We start from the raw sequence: 24,951 nt of genomic DNA, 5'->3' as shown, positions 1-24,951 counted from the left end.
TGTAATGTTATTTCTAATACCAATACCTCACGATGAAGGCAACACCAGAAATGTCACCAACCTGATGAATGCTTTGGAGCTGCAGTGCTGCCACTTGATATGAACCCAGTAAATGTCTGTATCAAGAGGCAGGCTGGAATTTATGTCTGAGCCTGTGGTCAGACTGCCAGAGTCCGTCATGGGAGTCTTAAAGTCTCCCCGAGGTCTGACTGCTTGAGGCTGAGTTCTCATTTGGCTCTGGCCGTCACATTAAATTCCCATCGGTTCTTCCAGCTGCTGTCAGCACTGTTTGAGATCTCTCATGCCTGGTTTACTCCTCAACTCTCTCTGCCACCCTTGTGGTTTTCTGGGTATTAGGTTGTTACTCTTGGCTCACCTGAACCTCCAGGGATGAAATTTGTTTTTCTGAGGTCAGTTTGAACCCTAATAAGCACCCAGAATTTTGCGAGCAGAAGAAACTTGAGTTGCTTTTGAGTTTTTGCTGTTTCATCAAATGCTGTTTCTTATCTTTTCAACCAGCCAAATAATTTAGGGTTTAAAAAACTGTATATCCTACAGCATGACTGTTGCTTCCGATTTCTGGTCAAGATAGATTATATACTTAAATTCATTTAACAAAAACAGATTAATGGGTTATTCTTCAAGAAAATAACACCTTAAACAAACTGTTACAGACATGTTAGCTCCTATCCCTTCATGAGCTCCCCCACTCTAAAGGTTTCGTTTGCACCAGCTCATTGTGTCTGCACAAGGCACTGCAGATGGAAGCTGTGCCAAACACAACCATGTAAAGGTATTGCATCAAAAGCCCAGTTTCTATTTAGTGGCAAAGCAAAGCTGTAGCAGCCTGTCTCCATGGAGACAAATAAACTATATAGCATAGTGCAGAGGTGTCCAAAGTTGGTCATTGAGGAAGTGTTTGTGCAGGTTTTCCATGCATCCCAGGTCCAACACAGGACTCAAATCAAATGGATCAAACTGTCTATGAAGTTCGAGTAATGACTTGTTCATTTGAGTCAGGTTTGTTGGAGCAGGGACACAACAAATGTTTTCTGTCTTGTCTGAAACAAAGCAGTCAGTGTCTAGTTTAGTTTGTCTTTAGTGGAAGTTTTTTCCATTCACCATTTTCAGTTACCTTTTCTTCCCGGCTAATGTGTTTTAAGATGGTTCCCTACAAAGGGGAAAAGCCTGAACACCATACGACGTGCTCCACAGTTTTCTTACCAAAAGGGACAAACTAAATTCTGCAGATTTCTTTAGAGTCAGAAAAAAGTATAGAAACAATGACAGAAAGAAAAAAGTTTCAAAAGCAATTTTTTTTTCTTTTTTTTGTCTTGTCCAGCATTTAAGCATTTAAGACTGATGTTCTGGATGCTGTGTTCTGCTGAGCAAATTTATTTTGCCAAGGGGAACTTTTATAGATGTAATGATCCCCTTGTATTTCTTGATTCTTATTTTATTTTTCTATTTGCTTTGGATAATAGTTTGTATTACAGAGTTTATGCTGCTGGACCTGACCGGAAAGGACAGGAAAGGGGCAGAAAGAGAACAGAAAAGAGAACATAAAAAACAAAAAGAGATCAATGCATACACGTTTATGCACATACATACCCACCTACATATACATGTATATGCACTCACACATACAGTATATATATATATACATACACACACACATACACACATACATACATATACATAGATAGATATACATACATACATACATACATATCCACACACACATATATATATACATATACATACATACACACATATCCACACACATACATACAGACATATACATACATACATATGTACACACACATACCCACCCACACACAAATATATACACCCACACAAGCCAACTCTAGATTCATGGTACCTGTGGAGAACAAAACCATTGACAATCAGGAGGACCAGAAACTAGCAAGTTAAATCAAAAAGACAGAAAGAGAGGTACCTGCTGTTAATGAATAAACTTGCTGGATGACTCAGTGACTGTGACACATGCAGAACATTCAAAAGCAATTTTATAACCTCTATCATGAACTGTTCCAGTAAAAGAGAATATACTTGCAAGTGGACTTTATTACTTCATTACTTACCTTTAGGGTTTAAAATAACAATAAATGAATCTTAGGGGATAAATATATGATGTTTTATCTGTAAAGAGCACGTAAATAGGATGTGAATGACATTATGCTTACCTGTGATTTGTCTCCTCCTAACACGTTGACCATGACCTCCATGACAGTCTCATGCATGCCCAGAACTCTCATCAGATTGGGATGCTGGTAGAAAACTTTATTGTTCATGATGTCCCTATAAAAACAAACAAGTCGCATGCAAAAGGTCAGAGTATTGCATAATTCACCATCCAGAAGCAGTAAAGTATCAGACTGGAGATACTGAACATTGCATATTGTGCATATATATTATACAAATAAGGGACCATTATTTTGTTCACATCACTAGTTATTATCCTTAAATAATGATTTAAAAATATATATACATATTTGTTTACCCAAGTCCATCAATCATGAGTTTCTCCTCCTCCTTGCCCATGCGCACTGACAGCAGAGATCTGATCTGACCCAGAGAGGCCAGCAGGTTAATGGCGTCCTGCACAGATGCGGCACTAATGGTGTAAGACTTCTTCATGGCCCGGAGGAGTTCCCCGATGCCATCATACTGCCTCCTCAGCAGGCTGAACATCACTCGGACCAGCTCTGCATCCTGGATGTGGGACTCCTGAGCCCAGCTAGTTATGGTTTGAGAGATCAGCTCCTTCAGATTGGCTGCAGAGAAGAGAAACACACAGACAAAATTATTGTAAGGTTAATGCTCTCAGAACTGAACAGTCTTTAAGAACAGTTTGGATCACACACAAAATATGAACCTAAATGTGTAGTTGACAGGAAAAGAAACTAAATGAACTGTAAGAAATATTTAAGTCAAACTTATGATCAGAAATAATGACAATAAGTTGTCATGAGATGCGTAATAATTAAATATTATACATCACAATTCTGATATTCATGTGTGGTGTCTGAGCAGAAATGCACAAAATCTGATTGGCAGCCATATTCTGAACTAAAATATTTATATTATTTATCAGGTATTAGTTTTGTTGTTCTACTTCTAAACGTGTAAATGTGTTCCTAAATATGTTAATTAGCCAAATACCTGTAATACTGGCTAGGATGTGCCTGCAACACCTCACCAGGAAGGTGTCCACGAGGTATCTCAACCAGATGTCCTAACACCACATCTGACTCCTCTAGATGAAGAGGAGCAGCGGCTGTACTCTGAGCTCCTACCGGACGACTGAGCTTCTCATTCTATCTCTGATAAAGAAGCTTATTCCAGCTGCTTGTACTTCCATTATTTCGCTCACTAACCAGATCTTGCGACAGTAGGGGAGGGCTCAGAACATACAACCACGGACGAACAGACAGCCTCGCCTTTTGGCTCAGCTCCTTCTTCACCACGACAGACCGAAGAAGCATCTACATCAGTGAAGACGCAGCACTGATCTACCTGTTGATCTCGAACTCCATCCTACCCAGTATTGTGAACAAGACCCCCAAGATACTTGAATTTGGAGGTGCTGGTTCTCATTCCATCCATTTCACACTTCAATCACATGCAGACTTGTTGGACAAACTCCCATGACCCCTGTATATTGTGTAGAACTGGTCTATTGTCTCATCGCCAGAATGAAAACCACACTGCTCCGTTGCAATCTGGGGTTTAGCTATCCAAAGGAACTTCCACTTCAGGACCCCTGAATAGAATTTACCAGGAATGCTGAGAAGTGTGATCACCCTATTGTTGGAACACACCCTCTAAACTTGAAGAGGCAAGTCCACCAGACAGCCCCTTATCATCTAGAGCCTTGAGAAACTCAAGGTAGATCTTGTCCTGCCCTGCAGCCTTTCCACAGAGGAGCTTTTTAACCACCTCAGCAACCTCAGAACTGGAGATAGGGGAGCCCTTCCCTGAGTTCCCAGACGCAGCTTCATCGTCAGCAGACATGTCGGTGAGATTGAGGAGGTCGTGGAATTATTTCTTCCACCAGCCAACAACACCTCAAGTGCAAGTTGGCATCGTGTCATCCCATCACCACAGGTCATGCAACTTGTTTGTGTTTTGTCTGCGGTGCTAACCAGGAAAACTAGCAGCTGACATAGTTGTGTTAGTAAATATCCTGAATCATCCCTCAATTCTGACATTCAACAAACCTTGATCAAAATGTTGAAATAAAAAAAAAAATCTCTTGGTAGAAGGAAATTGCAGTAGTTAAAAATAGCAACTTAACCTTTACCATCGCATCCTACTGATAAAAAATTGACTGACTTTTGCTCATGTTTTGATGGAAACAAGAACCAATACCCTGTTTGTTGTCCCTGATTCACAAATTTTAAAAAAACTAAAGCATTTATTACACATTTGCAGCATGACAAAAAATAAATAAACAGAGAAAGACCAATTAAACCATAGCCCAGATGGGTAGTGAGCTGTAAAATCCAGTTTGTCTTTTAAACTGAGATTTAAGGTGTTATTAAAGTCTAATCTCACAGACTAGAAGCAACAACAGAACAAGGCACCGCATCGGTGAAACTCTCTGACCTCAGGTGGTAAATACAAAAGCTGTACCTAAATGCTGCCCTATCCTCTGTGATAACATTGTTATTCCAAAGCCATCACTTGAACTCGGAGTGCTTAAGTTACACCACACATCTGTAGCAAACAAAGAGTCACATCCAAGCAGAATCTTGATGAGAAAGGAAGCAGAGAGAGGCAGAGAGCCGGTCAGCCTGAAGGTGAAAGTCTGCCATTTAACATCTGCTCTCAATCTGGGGCTACCAAAGGCCTCAATACAGACAAAAGTATATAAATGTACATTGCTTGCCACAACCATTTACAGACAACCAAATCTTAAGAAATATTTTGTGTAAAATGTCACGTGGACAAGGTCATGTTATGTATTTTTATATATAGTTCTATGTAATGGCTCAACATTAACACCACAATGTTCTAATGTACCACATCATACAGCATCAGCTCACAACCTGCTCTGTTCAACATGTTTACATGTTAAAGAAGTCCTAAACCCAACAAATACGATGATAGTGCAAAGTTATTTGGCTAATAAGGTTGAAGAAACACTGAAGACACAAGTTTTTACCAAAGAATAAATAAATCGGTGATAAACTACTTCATCTTTTTTTTTAAAAAAAACATTTTTTTTCCCAACTAGCAGTCTCCTCCAATTTCTAAGTGCGAAAAGCTAACTCACCAAAATGTTAAATGAAACTCTGAAAGTAAAGATGTTCATGGTGTATTTTAGTCAAGTTATAAAAACATTTAGTTTAACTGTTATTAAATCTAACATTTATAGCTAACATTATGCACGTAAGCTACTGAAAACCAGTGAGGCTAAAGAACGTTTGTGCTTCTAATAAGATTTCATTCTTTACTTCCAATAGATATCATATCTCCAACAGATTTAACTTTTTTTTTATCTACACATCAGTTTATTGACCCTTACATTTCTACACACATATCCTAACAAATAAACTACCACATAACTTTATAACTGCTGCTACAAGCTGTACATAGCATATCTTCTTCTTTTGTCCCGGTTTTAGTTTTTGTGTATTTGAAGATGTCAGGTTTATATTATACTGTGCTGTAAATGTCAATGCAAGAACATAAATTTGCCAAAAGGATCAATATAGTCAATGTCTCCACCTCTAAAAATTATACTCTTATTGAGTGATTACCTTGCATTTACCTTTATCACCTCACCTGTAAGTGAAGGGTGTTATTCAGCCTAAAGAAACTGTTTCATTTAATCAGATAAAAGTCAGATAATAAAATACAACTGTAACACAGATATATATAAAATCCTCTGGATTCACATTATCTGTCAATTTATGGCTCTTTTCAATAATGCAGTCGAGGTGTGTGAGGTTGGACTAAGGTCAAATTTATAGCTGGAAATCGTGCAAAGGTTCTCCATAAGTCGTCTATTATGTGAGCTAATACCAGTCTTTCAGCAAAGGGCCGCCAAATGGGAAGAAAAATAAGCCATGAAACCAATAACTCTGGACTGCTGGTAAGAACTTAGTCTCAACACTAACAGAAACTGGGGAGCTGATGTTCCTCAACTTTTCTAATGAATACATTTTTCTTCCTTTCAAGGTTTTGTCCAAAGACACGCATGTTAGACTAACTGGTTACTCTAAATGGCCTCTAGGAGTGAGTGTGACTGGTTGTTTGTCTCTCTGTGTTGGTCCCATGATGGACTGGCGACCTGTCCGGGGTTTACCCTGCTTGCGCCCAATGATTACTGGGATAGGTTCCGGCTTCCCTGCGACTCTTAATCGGACTAACCAGTTTGGAAAATGAATGAATGAATGAATGAATGAATGGATGAACATGGTGCGAATGATAAATGTAGTCATATCATTTTAAAATAATTTGTCTTTTAAAAGATGAAATTAATGGCAATCATGCTTAAAATGGGAGTAAATGCACCAAGATGACAGCTAAACAGATAAAATGTAATCTTATAATAAGAAAAGTTTTGAAGACAATGTGTTTACCTTTTTGTTTTTTTGCAGCAACTTTAAAACTTTGGGGATTTACCTCATTGAATAAGCATTTTACTACTACTACTACTACTACTAGCACATACATATCCCATCATCACTGCTCCAAGTGGGCTACTAACAGAGTATATTATTCCATAGGGAAAGCAACAGCTCTGGATTATTTTAGATTATTTTCAGACTGCAAAACTGGATGCAGTCGGTGACATCAGAACAGAGGCTGTAATGATGCCAGCTGCTGTGCAGCCCAGTGGATTTGTTGCATCTCTTGCCACCAACTCCCTAAGAACTTGTGGTGAACTCCTGTTCTTTGCATACTTTCATTCTCAGTTCTTGTCTTTGAGGGGGAGTGTCCTGCAGGTTTTAGATGTTTCCCTGCTGCAACACACTTGATTCAAACTCAGACTTGTGCAGAGTTTGGCAAGTCCACTAAGTACCCATTGATTTGAGTCAGGTGTGTTGCAGCAGGGAACTTCTAAAACCTGCAGAGCAGAGACCCTTGAGGACCAGGACTGCGGATCCCTGTCCTCTGTAGGATGACGTACTGCAGCTGATAAAGGCCTTTAAAACGTTGTGAATGCAAACCATTGATGTGTCATGTGTCTGTTGGTATCAGTCGTACCTGGAAGCTGATACTGGTGACTTCTGAAGTTATTTAATGTACGACTAAAAGCCAGTTGTACTCTCTTTAATAGATAAAATTCAGATGTTATCATGTGTCAGTGAGTTTTTCTTGTCCAGTGCTAAAAGGGGTTTATAGCAACAACCTAACAAGGTTTGAGCCATTTTCCTCTTTAGTGTTAACAGGTGCTTACTCGGGGCAGCCTGTTCCATCTCTTCAGGCGCCTCTTCTGTCTTTTGAGGTGGGCCTTTAATCTTGTAGAGCAAAGCCAGGAGACGACCTTTTATTGAAGTGTCCTGCTCTTCCTCTTCTTCCTCCATTGGAATTCCTGCAAAGACAAACACATTTCTAGCACTTTTAATGTGACTACACCCACAAAAAAGATGGTTTGCATAGTTTACTTGAGCCAAAATAATGTGTTATCCCACATGAAGGCATCGTAAGTACAACTCTAAGCATGTTATTACTCAAAATTAAAAAATGTTTCTCAAAAACTACAAATTTAACAGGAAAAAATGAGCTTGAATGATGATAATTCTTAGTAACATTATGATACGTAAGGGTCTGAAATGCACAAAAAGTGTGTATTATTCTGCTGGACAAGCAGATGGACTCTACCACAGTGCAGTCGTAGTTCTTCATGGAAGGAGTTGAGCTCATCTTGGATGTCTTCAGGGCAGGGACAGTCCTCACCTGCGCTGAAGTTCAACAAGATGTTGATCTGAAAGAAACAAGAGTAAAGCAGCAAGAGAGTCAGGAGGGATATATGAACACTGAGTAAAGAAAGAGGGGAGAAACGTGGAAAAATGATCATGAAAGAGCACACTGTTGTGATGACTGTGGAGTTTCAATAGAAGACAATGGCATAGACAGCAGTGGACGTCACATTATCTTGAATCACACTTGCAGAACTGCAAGTAATTCTGTGTAATCTCCTGCAGTAAGTCCTCTCAAAGGCTTTCCTGATACTATCAGTCTGATTAACAGGGTAAGCTTCAAGTCTTTTATATCAAGTCTACTTACATGAAAGAAATACACAAATCACATTAGAAGATTTTAATGACGAGACCCCAAAAAAAAGCCATTAAAACGGCCACGCTGGATGTGTGACAAGTTCATTAGAAAACCCCCTAAATATAATGACATGCATTCAGCAAGTACAGAGTTCCTGTTGAAGTTATACTGATGCACATTTCTGGCAAAATGTTTTAAACTAAACACTTCTGCTTCTCTCAGAGATCACAGTGGAGCTGCAACCTGACAAGGTGCTACAGATCAAAAGAGACATGTCAGAATGACTACATTGTTACCATGTAAATGCTGATATCCTTTATCAGAAGACAAGCTAAGAGAAGCTAATAAACCCTGAAACTTAATCTTGATCCACCTCCATGAACCATAGATATCCACATATTCAGTATTTGCTGACAGATTTTCCACACTTCTTCTTGTAAACAAGCAATGACAGATCAGCTCCTTGTTTCAGTTGGCACATGAATCACAACCACCTCTGCCTTGCAGCACATCTTCATTTGTGTGCAAAACAGGAACTACTCTCACTCTGACTCCTTTATTTATACCATTCCAGCCAGCACATTTGGCCTAATAAAACAAAACATTCAGGAGAGAAGCTGTTCAATCAATTTGGCCTCATCCTGGCGCTTTCAGGCATTTCTTGGCTTAATACCCCTTTAAAAAAGCCCACACTGTTAAGACATTCTTCTTTGCAGTAAAATCTGCAGTATTACACAATAAATTGTATATAAATAACAGCATCTTTCATTATTTTTTCTACATAAAAAGAGAAAAAAAAAAGTTAACCAAGTAAGGTTTTGGTGAGGAAAACAGACGGATGAATACTATTATTTTAAGGAGTTGCTTGTCCTCTATTATGATGGAGACAAGAACACTTCTGCAAATAGCAACATAAGAAAACCTTTTCTTGTAGGAAGCCAAGAAAAGGAGGAATTCAGATGCTCCAGATGAAAAAAGGTCCTATTTGGAGGAGGCATTAATATCTAAAGTAAAGTGGTCAACAGTAAGAACAGATGGAAGTGTGAGTGTGTGTGCAGAGTCAAGTAGGGGCAAAACTGCAATATTCAGTCACATTCACGAACCCTCTTAGCAGTGGTGCAGTTCTTAAAATAGTGACATATTTGGATCTTAATAGATTAGAAAAGCCAAACAATCCACTCAGGTCCTGGTAATACCTCTGAAGTTAGAAGCTGATTGCTTCTTTACTGGGAGACTCAGGAAAAACTGGATAATTTAGTGACTTGCTCAACTAACAAACATCTCTATCTGCATGTCTACTCTGTCGACATAGCCAGTGTGACACAACCTGTTCCTACACACATCCATCAAGGAAAGCTGGAACAGTCATTTCCCGCAGCCTCCCTCTCCTTAGCAACCACCTCCAGCTCCATCAGAGGGACACTGAGGCATTCCCCATCCAACTGAGAAGTATACGCTTTCAAGTGCTGAATGTGAAACAACCTTTTGAAATATTCATTCATGGAAATGTAGCATCGAGCTAGTTTCTGTTGCATGGTTTAAACATGTCAGCAGGTGGCAGTACAGCCTGCGTTCCACTTGGCTGCAATGAACACCACAGTACTCGCTGAATAAGAAAACCAGCAGCCTGGGTTTCAGGAGAGGAAGCAAGCCTGGTTTTCAAGATTTACTCACGGCAACGTGTGCTGCAGTTCATCCTCTGTGTCAGTGAGTATTAACAGTGAAGCACAAGCAGCTGATTGTTCTGATGGCGGACGACATGCAAACAAATACATCAAATACTTTTCCTCTGTTGTGCCACGATGGTGGAATGATCTCCCAAACTCTGTCCACTCTGCAGAGTCCCTGTCTACTTTTAAGAGCAAGCTGAACACTCAGCTCTTCAAAGAGCACTTCCACACTTAGTATAGCTATATTTGTCAAAAGGTTGGACAATTCTTTGTATTGGTATTATTCTTTGTATTTTAACATAGGTGATATTATGGGGTGGGGAGGGAGGAAAAAAAAAAAACCTGTAGCACTTCATGGAAGGACCTGCGTCCAACTGGACAGTCCACCAGCACCTTTCTACGATGTCCTCTACTGATTGATTTTGTCTTTGTGTTGTTCTCACTCATATATAAGTCACTTTGGATAAAAGCGTCTGCTAAATGACTGTAGAATAGAATAGAATAGAATAGAATAGAATAGAATAGAAATGAAAAGAAATGAAAAGAAAAGAAAAAGAAAAGAAATTAAAATAAAATAAAACAAAATAAAATACAGTAAAATAGAATAGAATCAAAAAGAAAAGAAAAGAAATTAAAATAGAATAAAGTAAAATAAAGTAAAATAGAATAGAATCGAATAGAATAGGAAACGTCCAAAGTAACAGAACACCTTCTGAAAAATTCCCTCATTTTATTCCCAGTTTTTTTCTTTTATCAGCATTTTTTCTAATCAGCAAATGTTTAAGAACCAATATTGAAGTTTTTCACATTCAAAGTAAGAACTCAGTTCTAATTCCCTCTCTGGGACCATCAACATATTCTGCTCTTAAATGACAGACACTAAACTGCACAAGCAAAATCCTTTATGCTCAATTTAGCTTCAAATATAACCACAAAGTATCCTTCGGGAATCCCAGTAATGGTAAGATATCTATATTTGAATAAAAATGAACTAAAGGACCAATAAAAAGCCATCTGAGCAACATCTGAGACTACATGTCACCTTCACACTCATCCATACACACTTCTATTGTTGTAAAGGTTAGAATTTCTGGAACACAAATGAAACGGAAATCAGAATGTTTCTTGTAAAGTTCAGCTCGGTACCTGCTCCTGTGGTGGCGAGCGGAACTCTTTGGTCTTCTTGGCGGTGACGGCGGCAGACATGTTGAGCGCCAGCATTAGCTCGTTGTAGCGGAACTTCTGATTGTACTGCAGCTTGGAGACAAATCTGTCGGAGAAAGAGACGATGGCTTCGATGCGGTGCCTCAACTCACAGTCGCAGAAGTAGTGCAGCAGCTCACACATCTGGAAATCAGGAACACATCAGAAATCCGGCTAAGTTAAGCTGTAAGCATAGATTCTTCCCCTTTATTTTTTTTTTTAACTTCATAGGAAGCCAAAAACTGCATTTTAATGCAATTTTCCAGACATTATCTGCCTCCATATCTGTCATTCATGTAATAAAGTTAAATATATTTAGCTGTAACATTCACAGTATTTGTTCCTAATCTGTAAATTAGTATTCAGCTTCTCTCACGCAGCCGCCTCTCAGCAGATAAATCATAAAAGCACTGAAACGCTGACAAATGAGGAATTAGCGAACCCGAATCGATAAAAGGCAAATAAGACGAGAGAAATTAAAATCTAATTAAAAGCTTGACGTGAAAATTTATGGACTTAGTTTCATGCAATGATTTTAAATCAGTGGTGGTGTTCGTTCAAGTAAAATGTGCATTTCTTTATGAGGCTTTTCATCACCTGGCGTTTGACAGATTCAGGCAGGGACTTCTCCAGCAGCCCTTTTGCAGGCGGTTTGCTCTCCTTGGTTTCCTCCTCTCCGGCCTCCACAGCCTTCTCCTCATTTTTGCTCACCTCCTCCTTCTCTCCTGGCACAGCCACCTCATCCCCCTTTACTTCCCCCTCCTTGCCCTCCCCAAACACGTTGGGGTCGATCAGAAGGAGGATCAGCCGGACCTCTTCGCTGGTTAGGACTCCCATGATGAGCAGTGTTCCGATAAGCTTCAGGATGGGGACGAACTGGTACTCTAAACTCCCCCCGACTGGATCTCGGATGTGGGACCCTCCGCCCTGAACAGCCTCTGTGAGCATGCTGATGGCTTTTTCCTTCAGAATACCCAGCGGGATCTGAGGGCTATAGAGGAACTGGTGGCGTTTGGTGCTGATGACGCCAACGGGGGAAAAGTGAACTCGAGGTTTGAGGGAGGTGCTCAGCCCCACGCCGGGCAGTGAATGCTGCTTGGACTCATCTGGGAACAGCTTGATGGAGCGTGTCTCGTCCGTCACAGGGATAATAAACTCATTGTTCATCATTAAGCGAGCCTCCTTCGCTGTCTCAAGATGGATACTGGAAATAAGAAGGACTTTAATAACAGCGTACATCTGGGGAGTTAAAAAAAAAGTCCTCACTAAGATTTTACAGCCCAGTCGCTCAAAGATCACCACAGTATCTCTGTGGGAGGTAAGAAGGGGTCAACACATATGATGTAACGTTTAGCAGCTGAGATGCAGAAGTGTTGAGTTCTCCAACTTATGAGCTAGAAAAATGTCAATTTCCATGTAGACAAACCTTTTCTATGGAAAGAGGTACAAATCTGACTCAATATAAGGTGATTGTGTGATATGACATTATGGCAAGGTAACAAAAAGGGGGAAAAAAAGCCCTTTTCAGGCACACAGAATGTCATCTGGCAGGAATCCACACGAATGTCACATTATTGTAAAAAAAAGCTTTTTCTTTGTGGTCTCTGCTTCATCATTGTACATTTAATGGAGACTGAAACGGACAGAAATCATCTAATTAACACAAATACAACTAGTCTGCTGTTCTGTTCAAGCACCTGAGATTAACTTCCCACCCTAATCTCTAATCCAAGCCTTAAACAACACAACTTAAACAAAGCAGGTAACCCACCTGATGAGGACATTGTAAAAACCTTCTCTCAGCATACCAGAGAGGTACTGGTTGTCTATGGTGTAGAGAAGCTGGGATTGGTCCAAATGGCTGCAAAGCGCGTGAGCAACGCGAGTGTTTCCCAGAGCACAGAGGGCGCAGTACAGCTTCAGGGTGTGGTAGTGGAACTTCCTCAGGTCTTCATGCTCGGATAACTCCAGGATGTCCAAACACCTGAGGATGAAGGAATAATAAAGACTAGTTATGTGGGAACTGATGATAATTCATGTTTGGGAATCTCTGTGTGGTGTTGCTCTGAAATGTGATCTTTGCTTTGTTGCCTGGAAAATATTTGACAAGATGAGAGCACAGCTGACATCGAAGTTCATTTACATTCATACACAGCGTGAAAATTATTGAGCAAACGAAGCTCTGAAAGCAAAGTGGTTCTATAGGAGACAACAGGACACTTAAAAGTTAATTAAATGCTATACTTTCACTCGCTGTCCTCTGCATGTGGGTGGAAAAATGCGTAGAAATTCCTTACATCTTTCCTTCAGAAGCCTATTATATCACATCTTCACCTTCAGCTGCATCTAATAGATTGAACGATCCTCTTTAACAGCAGGATTATTTGATTTCCTGATTTCAGGTCACTGGGAGGAAAAAAGGAGGAAACATAAGTTGGTAATAATACTGATAAAGAATCTGTCTACTAGCATCAATCCATTTCTGAAATTCTCTACACGTTAGATTAGTTTTATCGCATATTTAACTCACCATGGCAGACATGACAAAGCAGGAATTTAATCCACAAAATGGTTTCCTCAAAATCTGCAACTATTTTCTCTGTAAAAGTAGCCTGTCTATATGCGTTTGATCATTTCCATTATGAAATGGATCGAGCTGGCAAATGCTTGCCCCAGCACCTGCCAGATAACTCCAGGAAATCATTTAGAGCTATAATGGAAACAACACAGGAGCCCCGCACCGCTACAGTATAGCTCTGTTACATATAGATGAGGTTAACACGCTATTAGATGATAAATAACACATTTAAACCTGCAGGATTTTATATTTCTATGTTTCATGTGTCTTTTTTTTACCTGTTCTCTTCAGGTATGTGTACAGCCATCATCTGCAGGGGTTCCAGACACTGGACCACCCATCCGTGCCTTTCACTGACACGAGCCATCTCCACATTAAGGAAGGTATTTGGCATACGGCTCCAAAGCACAGCTACAATGGTTTGCACGTCCACTCGCGGTGGGCACTCTGGCACCGGGTTCCTGTGCTCGCTCTTGAATATGGCTGATGACAGCGGCATGGCATCCTGGGAATAAATGTCAGGGAGGATGAGTTGTTAGATTGCTCTATATTATGTATATTGTCTAATAATTACTATAAGAGGGATTGAGAGGCTGTTGCATGAATTTTAACTGTGTCAGTCTTAGATTAGAAAGGAAACAAACCTTTATCTTGACAAATTCAAACTGGAAGAGGTTTGCACTGGTTGGACGAACAAACACAGCAGGGAAGAGCTTGGTATTGGGCTCCACCTGAAAGCAAACAAAGCCAAAATGCCCAAATAGTCAGACTTCTTTTAGCATTTTACCAGCTTTTGTGAGCTAGAGCTGCACATCTGAGGTTCCGTGAGAATTACTGGGTGCACTGATGACAACCAACACAGACTTACAATGAGAGAGAACAAGAGCTTGAGCTTTGAAATGCTAATAGGACAAAAGGCTTTTGAATTTTAAGCCCCTTATGATTCCTTCAGAGTTGCTTTGTTTAAAAAGCAAATTCACAACTAAATCAAGCAATGAAAAGAGAAAGAAACAGAACCGGAGAGTACAAAAGAATGACACATAACAGCAGCTTTTCACAGCATCATTCCAACATCTGATTAGGTATTTGATGGCTTAAAAACTGGAGATCCACAGGGTGGAACAAGGATCACTCAGCAGATGTCTACATTTGTTATGACGCTGGTTTTAAAAATAGACAAGAATTTCTCTGGTTTGTATTCTAACTTTTTTGCAGGTCTATTTTACAGCAGTAAAAATCAATAACATAACCTTAATAGTCTTTTTCAGCACAGAACAACAATAAAAATTCTTGGTATCTTGGGGTCATGAACACTGAATTTAAGCAATAAGGATGGATGAACAAATATATGGGATGGATAAATATGTATATTAAAAAATAAAATTATACATATATATATATATCTGTGTCATATATATATATAGCATATATACATATATGTCACACATATACATACACATATATCCATACATATACACATTTTATATATATATATATATATATATATATACATATACACACACACATATATATACACATACACACACACATATATATACACATATACACACACACACACACATATATACACACACACATATAGAGAGAGAGAAAGAGAGAGAGGGGGGGAGAGAGAGAGAGAGAGAGAGGGAGAGAGAGATGGATGAGATAATGTTTGAGTGCAGCTGGCGTGGAGCTTCCCCTGAAACTTACTATTGAGCTGTATTTTTCTTATCTACCTGATATGCCGTGGGCAGTTCCTTCCCATTGGCAGTGAAGGAGACGAGGCCAGTGGCCAGATCGATCAGGCAACCAATCTCCAGGTCAGAATTAGAGCGGCTGGAGGTAGACGGGCCGGCTGCGTCTGCTGCACACACCATGTAGCAGTTACTCCTCTGCACACTGCAGCAGAAACACACAGAACACCAGTTCAGCACTGCTGCTGTAAAAGGGGACAACTGAAACTAATACATTTTCATTATGTCAAGAATAATCGATAAGCTGTGTCCACTTGAGATGTCTGCTTCATTCATATGGATGCTGTTTCGCACAGAAATATGCATGCTGTTTCTTGTCCTAATTTACCCCCCTGAATACCGAGTAGGAACGGAAAGCAGCTGTTAGAAGATAAATCGATTTGTCTCTGTTTTTTCTTAACCAAAGAACTGACAAGCCAACATCAAACTATGGCTATCGGTCAGTTTAAAAGGATAGTTTCAGCATGCCAAACAACAATTTATTATAATTTTTATGCTTGTTTTGAGATAATGAGGATATTCATTGTCAGATTAATTTGACATTTTTAACAAGCATAGCTTTGTGGGGGTCTGCAACACAAACCGTGTTAAGGGGAGATATAGAGATATAAAGTCCTGTAAAAAAGACCAGATTTTATTTTCTATTTTAGAAACCCAGCAAAGGTCACACAGCTCTATCCCTGCTGAAGACACCTACTGAGCTGGTCATTGAAAAGCCTGTATGGATACTTTAAAGCTGCAAGCAGAGGCAAATGAAAAGGTGACTCTTCAACCGATGATTACCACTGCAGGCCTGCTGCTCAGCAGCTGATAAACATATTTCATATTTTATATTACTGCAGATAATCATGAGGCAGCTTTGCTTTGGAGGTAGGCTCCAGCTGAAACTCCTGCAGATTTACCAGTGTTAGTTTAGCCTTTTCAGTGTATAATGCAGATATATTCCAGAAGCAATAGATATGAGCTCTCCTTCAGAGGAAACAGCTGCAGCAAACACTGATTTAAGGCTTCTATCAGATAGTCATATGCACCTCAAACTTGCCACATAAGAGTTGAACTTGTTGACTTGTGTTTATAGTATCACTTGAAATACAGTATAGAATAACTTCTGTTGCTGATACAAATATCCACAATGCAGAAGTCCAGCTTCAGCATCTTGGTCCTTTATCTTGTTCCTAAACCTGATTATATAAGCAGACACTTTTCTGTATTTAATGTTTAATGGCCTTAATTTATCTGTGTTATGTGATTTCCTTCTAGCATGAAAAGACCCACTACTGGGTGCTGTGATGTAACAGATTGATGGGATTAAAAAAAGAAAAATCAGACTGACGAGATGACTTAACTATATAAAAGCATCAAATACTGTAACAGCTTCATCAAATAAGAAAGAGTTACTTAAACTAACTTGAAAATCTATATTTGTCCTCACACAGGAATCTTTTTAAGGTTTGTAAGATTCTAAATGGAAAACTATTTAAAAAAAAAAACAACAACCTTTGGAGCAGCGTGAGAGCCGGTTGTATGTTACAATAATATATAATCTTAATATCAAATCTAATATCTAATATTTAATACCATATTTTTGCCATTTTTTGTGACAGTTTGTGGATTTCTGTATAGTTTAAATTGAATTCAATCATAATATCTGATTTATAGCAACATGTTTCCACTTTTTACATTTTCTTCCATTTCTAAGCCACTTTAAGAGATCCACTTTGTTTTTACTTCAAATCAGCTCTTAAGTGCTCTGACAAAACAAGAAAAGTATTGTGAGAACTCAAAAATAAATGCCGGAGATATAATAGAGCAGACCCAGTGTGCTTAAAAGCTCCACTCTTAATAGGACAGAAAATACCAGCAGGTTACCTCTCATGGACACGGCCCCTCTCGTCTCCAAGGGTGACGGTGACTGTTTGCGTCTTGCTGAGACCAAAGTTCTTGCTGTAGTAGTGATAGTCGGGCGTCACCCAGCCCACCCACACAGAGGCAGGGTCCTGTCCAGCAAACACTCTCACAGAGTGGTAGTACTGAGCATTTAGGACACGGAGAAATTCATTACTTCTAACGAAGAACAGCAACAACAACGTGACGCATTGCTTGCATCCTTAGAATTAATATGGACTCACAGTTGTGATGCTCCCATAATCAATACTTCCATCTTCTTTTGGAGGATGGCTGCAAAAAACAAAATAGGTTGTAAAGAAAAACAAAATTGATTTTGCAGTTATTTCAGACAGAAACGTGTTGAGCTAAATAAAACACAATGACAGAAGTGAGTGTCTGACCTGAGTTTCAGTGATTCGTCCAGTATCCGGTCTGCAGAGTAGAACTCCACAGGCATGCTCAGTCTGCAGTACACCATGTCGCTGTTGCTATTCTGGGTGCCAAATGTCTTATGCGTGACCTTAAGGCAGGGAGGGCTGTCTACCGTTCCGTCAATCCTTGTCACCTGCAGAGGTAACAGACAGAAGGAGCCCATTAAGACCCAAGGAGGACACCGGTTATGCTGCCACTGACACAAGCAATGACAGGGACTCTGCAGGAAATGAGCCTTAATGGATGATACGGAAAAAGCAAGAACAAACAAACAAACTTCTCTACCTCAATATGCATGTGATCCTGGGGTACATTGAAAAATGTAGGCAGGCGCTTGCTGAACCACATGGTGATCTCTCTGTTCATGTTGACAGCAAAGGGCTCGAAGCCTTCCTGGAGCCCACACATGGTGTAGTACTTAAAGGTGCTGGCATTTTTGCCCAGATTCATGCGGCCGATCTGAGACATGCCGAGGCTGCACACTGGGATGAATCCTGAGGGTTTGCAAATTGCATTAGTAGATCTGATGGTTAAAAGTTAAATGAAATGATTCCTTGTCTGTGCTTAACAGATATAGTAAGATAAAATGCAGAGGTCCTCCTAAGCAGAGCAAATTAGTCTTTCCAAGCTTGCAGGATCCTTCCTGAACAACATTAAAAAGATCTTTCTCTGTAACTTTACTCCAAAAAAATCATTCACATCAGATCTTTTTCTTTGCAGCAGGATTTTTTTTTCTTTCCCTCTAGGTGCACAGATGTCAACTCCAGTCCTCCAGGGCCGGTATCCTGCAGGTTTTTGTTGTCTCCTTGTTGCAACACACCTGACTGAAATAAATACAAGGGTTGACAAGAAACTGCTGGGTCCATTTGATTTGAATCAGGTGTGTTGGTAGAGGGAAACCACAAAAACCTGCCTGATACTGGCCCTGGAGGTCTGGAGTTTGACACCCCTAGGTACCGAGGAGGAGACATATTGAAGTTTTGTAAGAATGAAGCACTTAGATTGACTTCAATCTGGGAGCCTTACCATCTTCTGTCTCAAAGTCGGCAAAACAAAGCTCAGAACCCTTGCTGGTGATCAGCAGCTCTCCATTCAGGGTGAAAATCATGGATTTGTCCTCCATATTGATCATGCAGCCAACCACGTCGCCCCTTTTCCAAGGCTGTCCAAAGTAGCGGCTGCCTGCGTGCATCCGCCGACCCTGAAAAATGATGTCAACATGACATCAAAATACTTCCAGTAACGTCTAATCTAATATCTTGAATCTTTTAAGTTTTGTACAACACACACACACACACACACACACACACACACACACACACACACACACACACACACACATCATAACATTAAATTAAAAACTGCTTTTACTATTTAATTGTCACAAAAATGTATTTAGATCCAAACTGGTATTTGAAAAGAGGCACACGTGTTTTACCTTGTATCCATCAAAGACATAAGCTTGATCGTCCGTTCCCAGTTCCACATCAGGCCTGCAGCCTGGCCTGGCCCAGCCAACCCTCATGTCCCCTCCACTCAGGGCTTCAAACTCAAAGTACCACTTCCCTGTCTTCACAGCGTATGTCTGCTCCACACGGAAGAAGCGGATGGTTTCCAGGCTCTGAGCATCTGACACATGCACCACTTTGTCCAGAGAGACAAACAGACAGCTGAGGATTAATATGATGTAAATGTGGACATTCCCAGCAATGGCTTTACGCCGACAGAGCCAGTAACCATCTAAGGACAACGCTGTGCATGCAGATAATGACGTCTATTAATCAGGTGTCTTTATCATTTAGATGCTTCACTTACACCACATGTGACTTCGACTATTATTCTGTCTAAATGAGTCTGTAATTGTACATGAGTTGCAGAAAAGTCAGAAACAGCCTCACCCTCCTGATCTGGGGGGTCAATGTCATATCCGTATCCAACCATAGTCCTGATGGCCTCTCTTAGACTGTCTCTGTTAGACTTCTTGGTTCGTTCGTCCAGTAAAGCGTACGGCACCAGGCGAGGATTACGTCTACTCTTTAAATCCTGGCACAAATAAGACAGAAAAATGCAGTTAAGGATTCAAGCAAGTAGCCTGAAAAGATAATGATGTAAAAGAAAATAATCTAATAGATAAACACCTGAAACTGAAAAACAGCAGCTCATCCATTCACTTAAACTCGTACTATAGTTCTAGTTCAGATTAATGCTTTCAGTCAGCTTAAAACATTTTCTAGACAAACAAATGAATGTCTATTCTGGGAGTCTTTTGAACTTCCGGCTCAGTTTTAGCACCGGCGAGCGCTTTTTAGGCAACATGTGGCCAGAATGTTATGTCAGGTGTAGCCACGACTTTAACACAAGTTATGAAGAAATAGGCTGTGCGCGGTAACGCTGTGGCTGAAAACAGGCAGTCACATCATTGACATTCAAAGCCAAATATAAGTAATAAAGCTGCAGATTTCTGCCTTCATTTTGGACGAATATGCTTTGTTATCTGGGTGCCAGACATTTCTGCAACTGATATCATTAATATTTATGTTTATTTAGCAGATCCTTTTCACTGAAAGCAACTCACACCTAGATGTGAACTAAAAAAGATATTGTATCTAAAACACAACCACCCTCCTTTCTGAGCTCTATCTGCCCATAAATGGAAAAACAACAGATCATTTTGTTTTAGTCCTGCAGGTTTTCATCCTCTGAAGTTTAGAGGCAACAGATACACCGCCCCTCAACTTTCACATCATTTTGTACTTTATTTCTTACTAAAACCACTTCTTCACCATTTGTCAGCCACCTGTTATGTAACTGTCATTTGAGATTTGCTAACTAGGGGAGAGATCGTTGGCTCAAAGTGATGGCAGTGATTGTTTTGCTTTTAGATGTCTGAACTTACATGAATCATCTTTGATTTTTGTTACTGTAGCCGGTCAGCAGCAGGGAGGCTACCCATCGAGGTGTCGTAATTCTGAAAACTACTAACTTCCCATTGAGCTCTGATGCCATAAATCCCTAAAAATTGACCCCTCGTCTGGCATCCTCTATGACCTAGCAGCTATTTCACATCTAAATCCAGTTTATTTCTCATGAAGACAAAATAACTTTTACCTGCTGGATGCCATAGGTCCATCCTTGTTTAATTCTGTCTTTGGCCCACACATTGTGTGCGTTTTCGGCCAGTTTATCAACTAGAACCTCTTGACCTTGAGTCAGCTTCACATCAGAGAGTTCCAGTGGCGCAGGCTTATATCCGTTAGACATCATGTAGCTGAAGACGAAGAGAAAACAGGAGGAAGAAAGCAGACGATGTTGACATCAAGCTGACTTTAACAACAGATCGTTTCTAATTAGTAATATCACATATTTAAAGTTACAAATCAAGCAACTGGTGTGAAAAAAGATTATAATTAACAAATGATGAACTGTCGCTTAAAAATTGTGTATAGTGCATTGATAAGAAGACATCATACTCTTTGGGTAACTTGATTTTCTTCAGATCATCTTCAGCATGAACATTAACCTGGGCAACATGGCACCCCAGTGCCAACAGGGTTCTGAGGACAAAAGGGAAAAAGTGAAACAGGAGCTGAGACAAACCCTTAGAGTGATAAATCTTCAAGCCTCTTTACACTTTGTCAGATGAAAACGCTTCAACCTGCGGCCAGAAGAATCCACTGAGACGCTGCTACACTTTTTAACACAGCTCATCAGACATCAATAAGTCTCCATCAATACAATCACAACGAGCAGCACTTCGCTTTGGCTGCGTGGAGAGCACGGCGTTAGGAGCCACGACATCATCTAACTGACAAGCTGCATGCTACGACTGAAGCAGCCTGTAAAAGCAGCTTGCTCTATTGAGCCAAACTTAATGTTTTTACAGTCAGATGACTCGGTTATTGGCTCAAACAGCCTTTGAATCCAGTCCTACCAAAGAATCAATACTGGAACTCTCTAAAGAGATGAAAGTAATCACAAGAACTGCTTTAATCTTAGTCTCAATCTGCTCTTGCTCAGCATGCAGTGGGAAGCTGCTGCAGCAGTTGCAGAAATGAGTAATTGGATTGATTTAACAAATGGCCGAGCCTTACTTAAGCGTTTCACTGGACATCTGCACATTGTAGTTCCTTTCAGTTTCAGGCAGCTTGGCGAAATCCACAAGGCAAGGGTGCTGCCTCTTGTTGTCATCGCGAACCTGAGGAGAGGACAGGCGGGACGTGTGTGATTAGGAACAGGACTGCAATCCTTACAGGCTGAATGTCATGAAAAAATGCTTAACAACAATGAATACTTTCACCTTTGCCACCATCCTGCTAAACATCAGCAACTTGTCAAGGAAGGATCTGACATGGATTCACGGCAGTGCTACTCTGAGATCAAGAAACATGTTGCAGCTAAATTTAACACCAAGTTACTGTTTAGACTTAAATATTGTCCTTGGGTGGCTTTAAGACCCGGGTTGGAGCCCTGAGGGGAGCTTTTCCTCTGTTTTAATTAATGTGGATGCCATTCTCTTGGAAGGTGAGACACTCATTAAGTCTGTTAAAGGGGCAATGTGGGAACAGCCTCAGTGGAACATTACTGTCTGATAACCGCAGCAGTACAAAAGAAACAGTGTGTGATCAGACTTCTAATGGGCCACTCTGCAGTGAACAGGAGGAGTGATTCTCAGTGAAATGTTGTCAGAATAAAACAGGAAAAAATTATGTTCAGACTCTATAAATCAAATGTTCGAGGCATAAACATGTCTTTGAAGAGGGGTTGTGTAATATATGTATGCAGAATTAGCATACATTACAGTAAGATAAATGAAAGTGAGAAGCCTTTAAAGGAGACTGCAGAAAAAGCTGAAAATGTTCAGATAAGAAAGAGTCAACAAGAAAAACAACTTTTTTTCCCCAGACAGCTGTCTCTGAAATGTAATCGAGGCTGATAGATGTTTTGTTGTAATACTGCCTTAACTTCATTGTTTTACAGGGTTTATTTGGATCCAAGATGAACAATTACACTTAATGCATCTTTATCACAATGCACCATTGATAAGCTGAAGGTGAAGCGTCTTATTAATATTATTATTGCATAATGTATAATGAAACATAGCTGGAGTGATGCATTTACAGCCGGGGTCTCCAACTCTGGTCTTTGCAAGCTACCATCCTGTAGGTTTTAGTGTTTCCCCGCTACAACACACTTGATAAAAATGAAACAATTATCCAACATCTTTCATCTTCTGCAGCTGCCTGTTAATGAGCCTGTTGTTGTTGGTCAGGTGTGTCACAGTAGGGAAACGCTGAAACCTGCAGGATGGTTAGCTCACTATGAAGCGGAGTTGGAGACCCCTGGTTTACAGCTCATACAAAGTATGTGAAGCAAGTAAATATTTGTACAGGTACAATTATGTGTACACTGGTTAAAGACATTCAATATGGTTTAAAATGATAAATATTAAATTGTTCATACTAAAATGTTTATAATTAAAATTAGATTAAAAAGAAAAAGCTAAACACAACATCAAGTTATGCAGATAGTTTTTGCACATCCCAGACTCTGCTATGTCTCTGTGACTGTGGCACGCCCACCACTCTGGGAAGAAACTATGCTGCTCTTTTTGTCCAGGTTCTGAGTCTGCCTGAGGGAAGTGTGGTAAAGAGGGAATTCCCAGGGTGTGTGGTGTCTCCCAGGATGCTTGTGGCTCCTGTGAGGAGGCGGCTCTTGTGGATGTTGAACAGATCCAGTAGGGAGGTGCCAACAATCCTCTCAGCTGTCCTCATGACTGAAGCAGGTTGTTTTGGGGTTTTTTTTGCAGCAGCAGCACATCCACAGTACAACAGTAGTAAACTCTCTGTTGTAAACTGATAAAAACAAATTCTTAGGAAGCCTAAAACTTTTTAGCTTCTTCGTGTAAAAATAAAAAAAAAAGATCTTTTTTAGGATCTTATAATATTGTGGGAGGTGTTTGGGCTATAGGTTAGGTCCTCAGTGCGGACTCCAATGATGATAAATACCTCTTAAAAACTTGCTCGTACTTTTAAAGCACTTAATACAATACCACCTGCTGAGTATGTTGGACTAAAAATAACATCTATTTAATTGGCTTTATGTTAACAATAAATCAAAAGCAATAAATAAGGTTATTTGATGATATTGTCATCAACAAGGGACACTTTCACTTTTTTTAAAAGTCCATTGTGTCAGAGGCACCGTCTTCCTGGCAGGACTTTGATCTCAAAACAAGAGTGAATAGCAGGAGAATATTGCCGGGATTTTGTCTACTTTTTGAGAGGACACTGCCCACATATTTAGCTTTATTCCTCATTTCACAGAAGCATAATCTTCAGAGAGTTATACCTCTTCTAAAGTCGACTAATCAGGTTTTTTAACAAAATAAAATACACCAGTTGGGATTATAAAAGGGTAAAAATAAAATCAAATAAATGGCCAGACTTTTAAAGCCGGGTTTGTGAAAGCTAGTCTTTAGGTAATCCTCACTAGATTACCGTAGTAACAGGATGCTGTAACAGTGTCTTTGGATATAAATTGTTTCTTACTTATGACAATAAAAGTATAAGAATTTTCACTTTCATGTGATTCCAACACTAATGAATATATTAGGAATATCTTCTTGCATATCTTTGGAAAACTATTAAACACTGAACAATACCAGGAATTTTAAAATAATGATACTTATTTGTGCATACAAAACAAAAAATGTTGTAATTAAACTGTAAAGAAAGGAGAGGAGGAGGAGTCAGAGGAGAAAAGCAAGAGAGCTGAGAGCTGCGCACCAGCTTTTATTTCCCACTTTCATTTAAATGGAGCATTTTCTGGGTTGCTACGAGACGATTATTTTCTTGCCAAAAGCTACACTTAACAAGAGAAAACACATTTATATTTAACTAATCAGGAAAAGCTTCTTGTGCGCTCAGTCCCAGGTATTTGGGGGAAAAAAAATCTTCAGTTTAAAGCAAATATCTCAATCTATTTCCTTTATTCTCCTCTTTGGCCGGCTTAAAAGACTAATGATGACTTTTATTTCTAAGTGTCCTTGATTCTCCTGAGTTAACAGGTCAACGGTCAGCAGCCACGGCCCAGAGTGAAAAGAACAGAAATTTTAAAGTTAATGAGCCATAATTGAGCATTTTAACGTTAATGTCTGGAGCCCACTTCT

General features: G+C 39.8%; 1 protein-coding gene across 1 annotated transcript in view; it reads right to left on the bottom strand.

Annotated features, from left to right (window-relative positions):
* ryr3 (ryanodine receptor 3) overlaps nucleotides 1–24,951 on the bottom strand; it is a gene marked incomplete at both ends in the record, with an annotated part of 139,830 nt that overhangs the window by 64,488 nt on the left and 50,391 nt on the right. Inside the window, 20 exon segments of the mRNA XM_079255060.1 lie at nucleotides 2,208–2,322; nucleotides 2,525–2,798; nucleotides 7,436–7,570; nucleotides 7,861–7,963; nucleotides 11,073–11,273; nucleotides 11,727–12,333; nucleotides 12,901–13,113; nucleotides 13,986–14,212; nucleotides 14,352–14,438; nucleotides 15,447–15,609; nucleotides 17,334–17,494; nucleotides 17,594–17,642; nucleotides 17,753–17,916; nucleotides 18,069–18,277; nucleotides 18,810–18,984; nucleotides 19,222–19,427; nucleotides 19,682–19,826; nucleotides 20,892–21,051; nucleotides 21,254–21,337; nucleotides 21,875–21,978. Of these exon segments, the coding sequence (XP_079111186.1) occupies nucleotides 2,208–2,322; nucleotides 2,525–2,798; nucleotides 7,436–7,570; nucleotides 7,861–7,963; nucleotides 11,073–11,273; nucleotides 11,727–12,333; nucleotides 12,901–13,113; nucleotides 13,986–14,212; nucleotides 14,352–14,438; nucleotides 15,447–15,609; nucleotides 17,334–17,494; nucleotides 17,594–17,642; nucleotides 17,753–17,916; nucleotides 18,069–18,277; nucleotides 18,810–18,984; nucleotides 19,222–19,427; nucleotides 19,682–19,826; nucleotides 20,892–21,051; nucleotides 21,254–21,337; nucleotides 21,875–21,978 (3,582 nt within the window).

The sequence above is a fragment of the Telmatherina bonti genome, assembly GCF_933228915.1.
Source record: "Telmatherina bonti genome assembly, chromosome: 16".
Taxonomy (NCBI): Eukaryota; Metazoa; Chordata; class Actinopteri; order Atheriniformes; family Telmatherinidae; genus Telmatherina; species Telmatherina bonti.
This window is presented reverse-complemented; position numbering and strand designations above follow the sequence as displayed.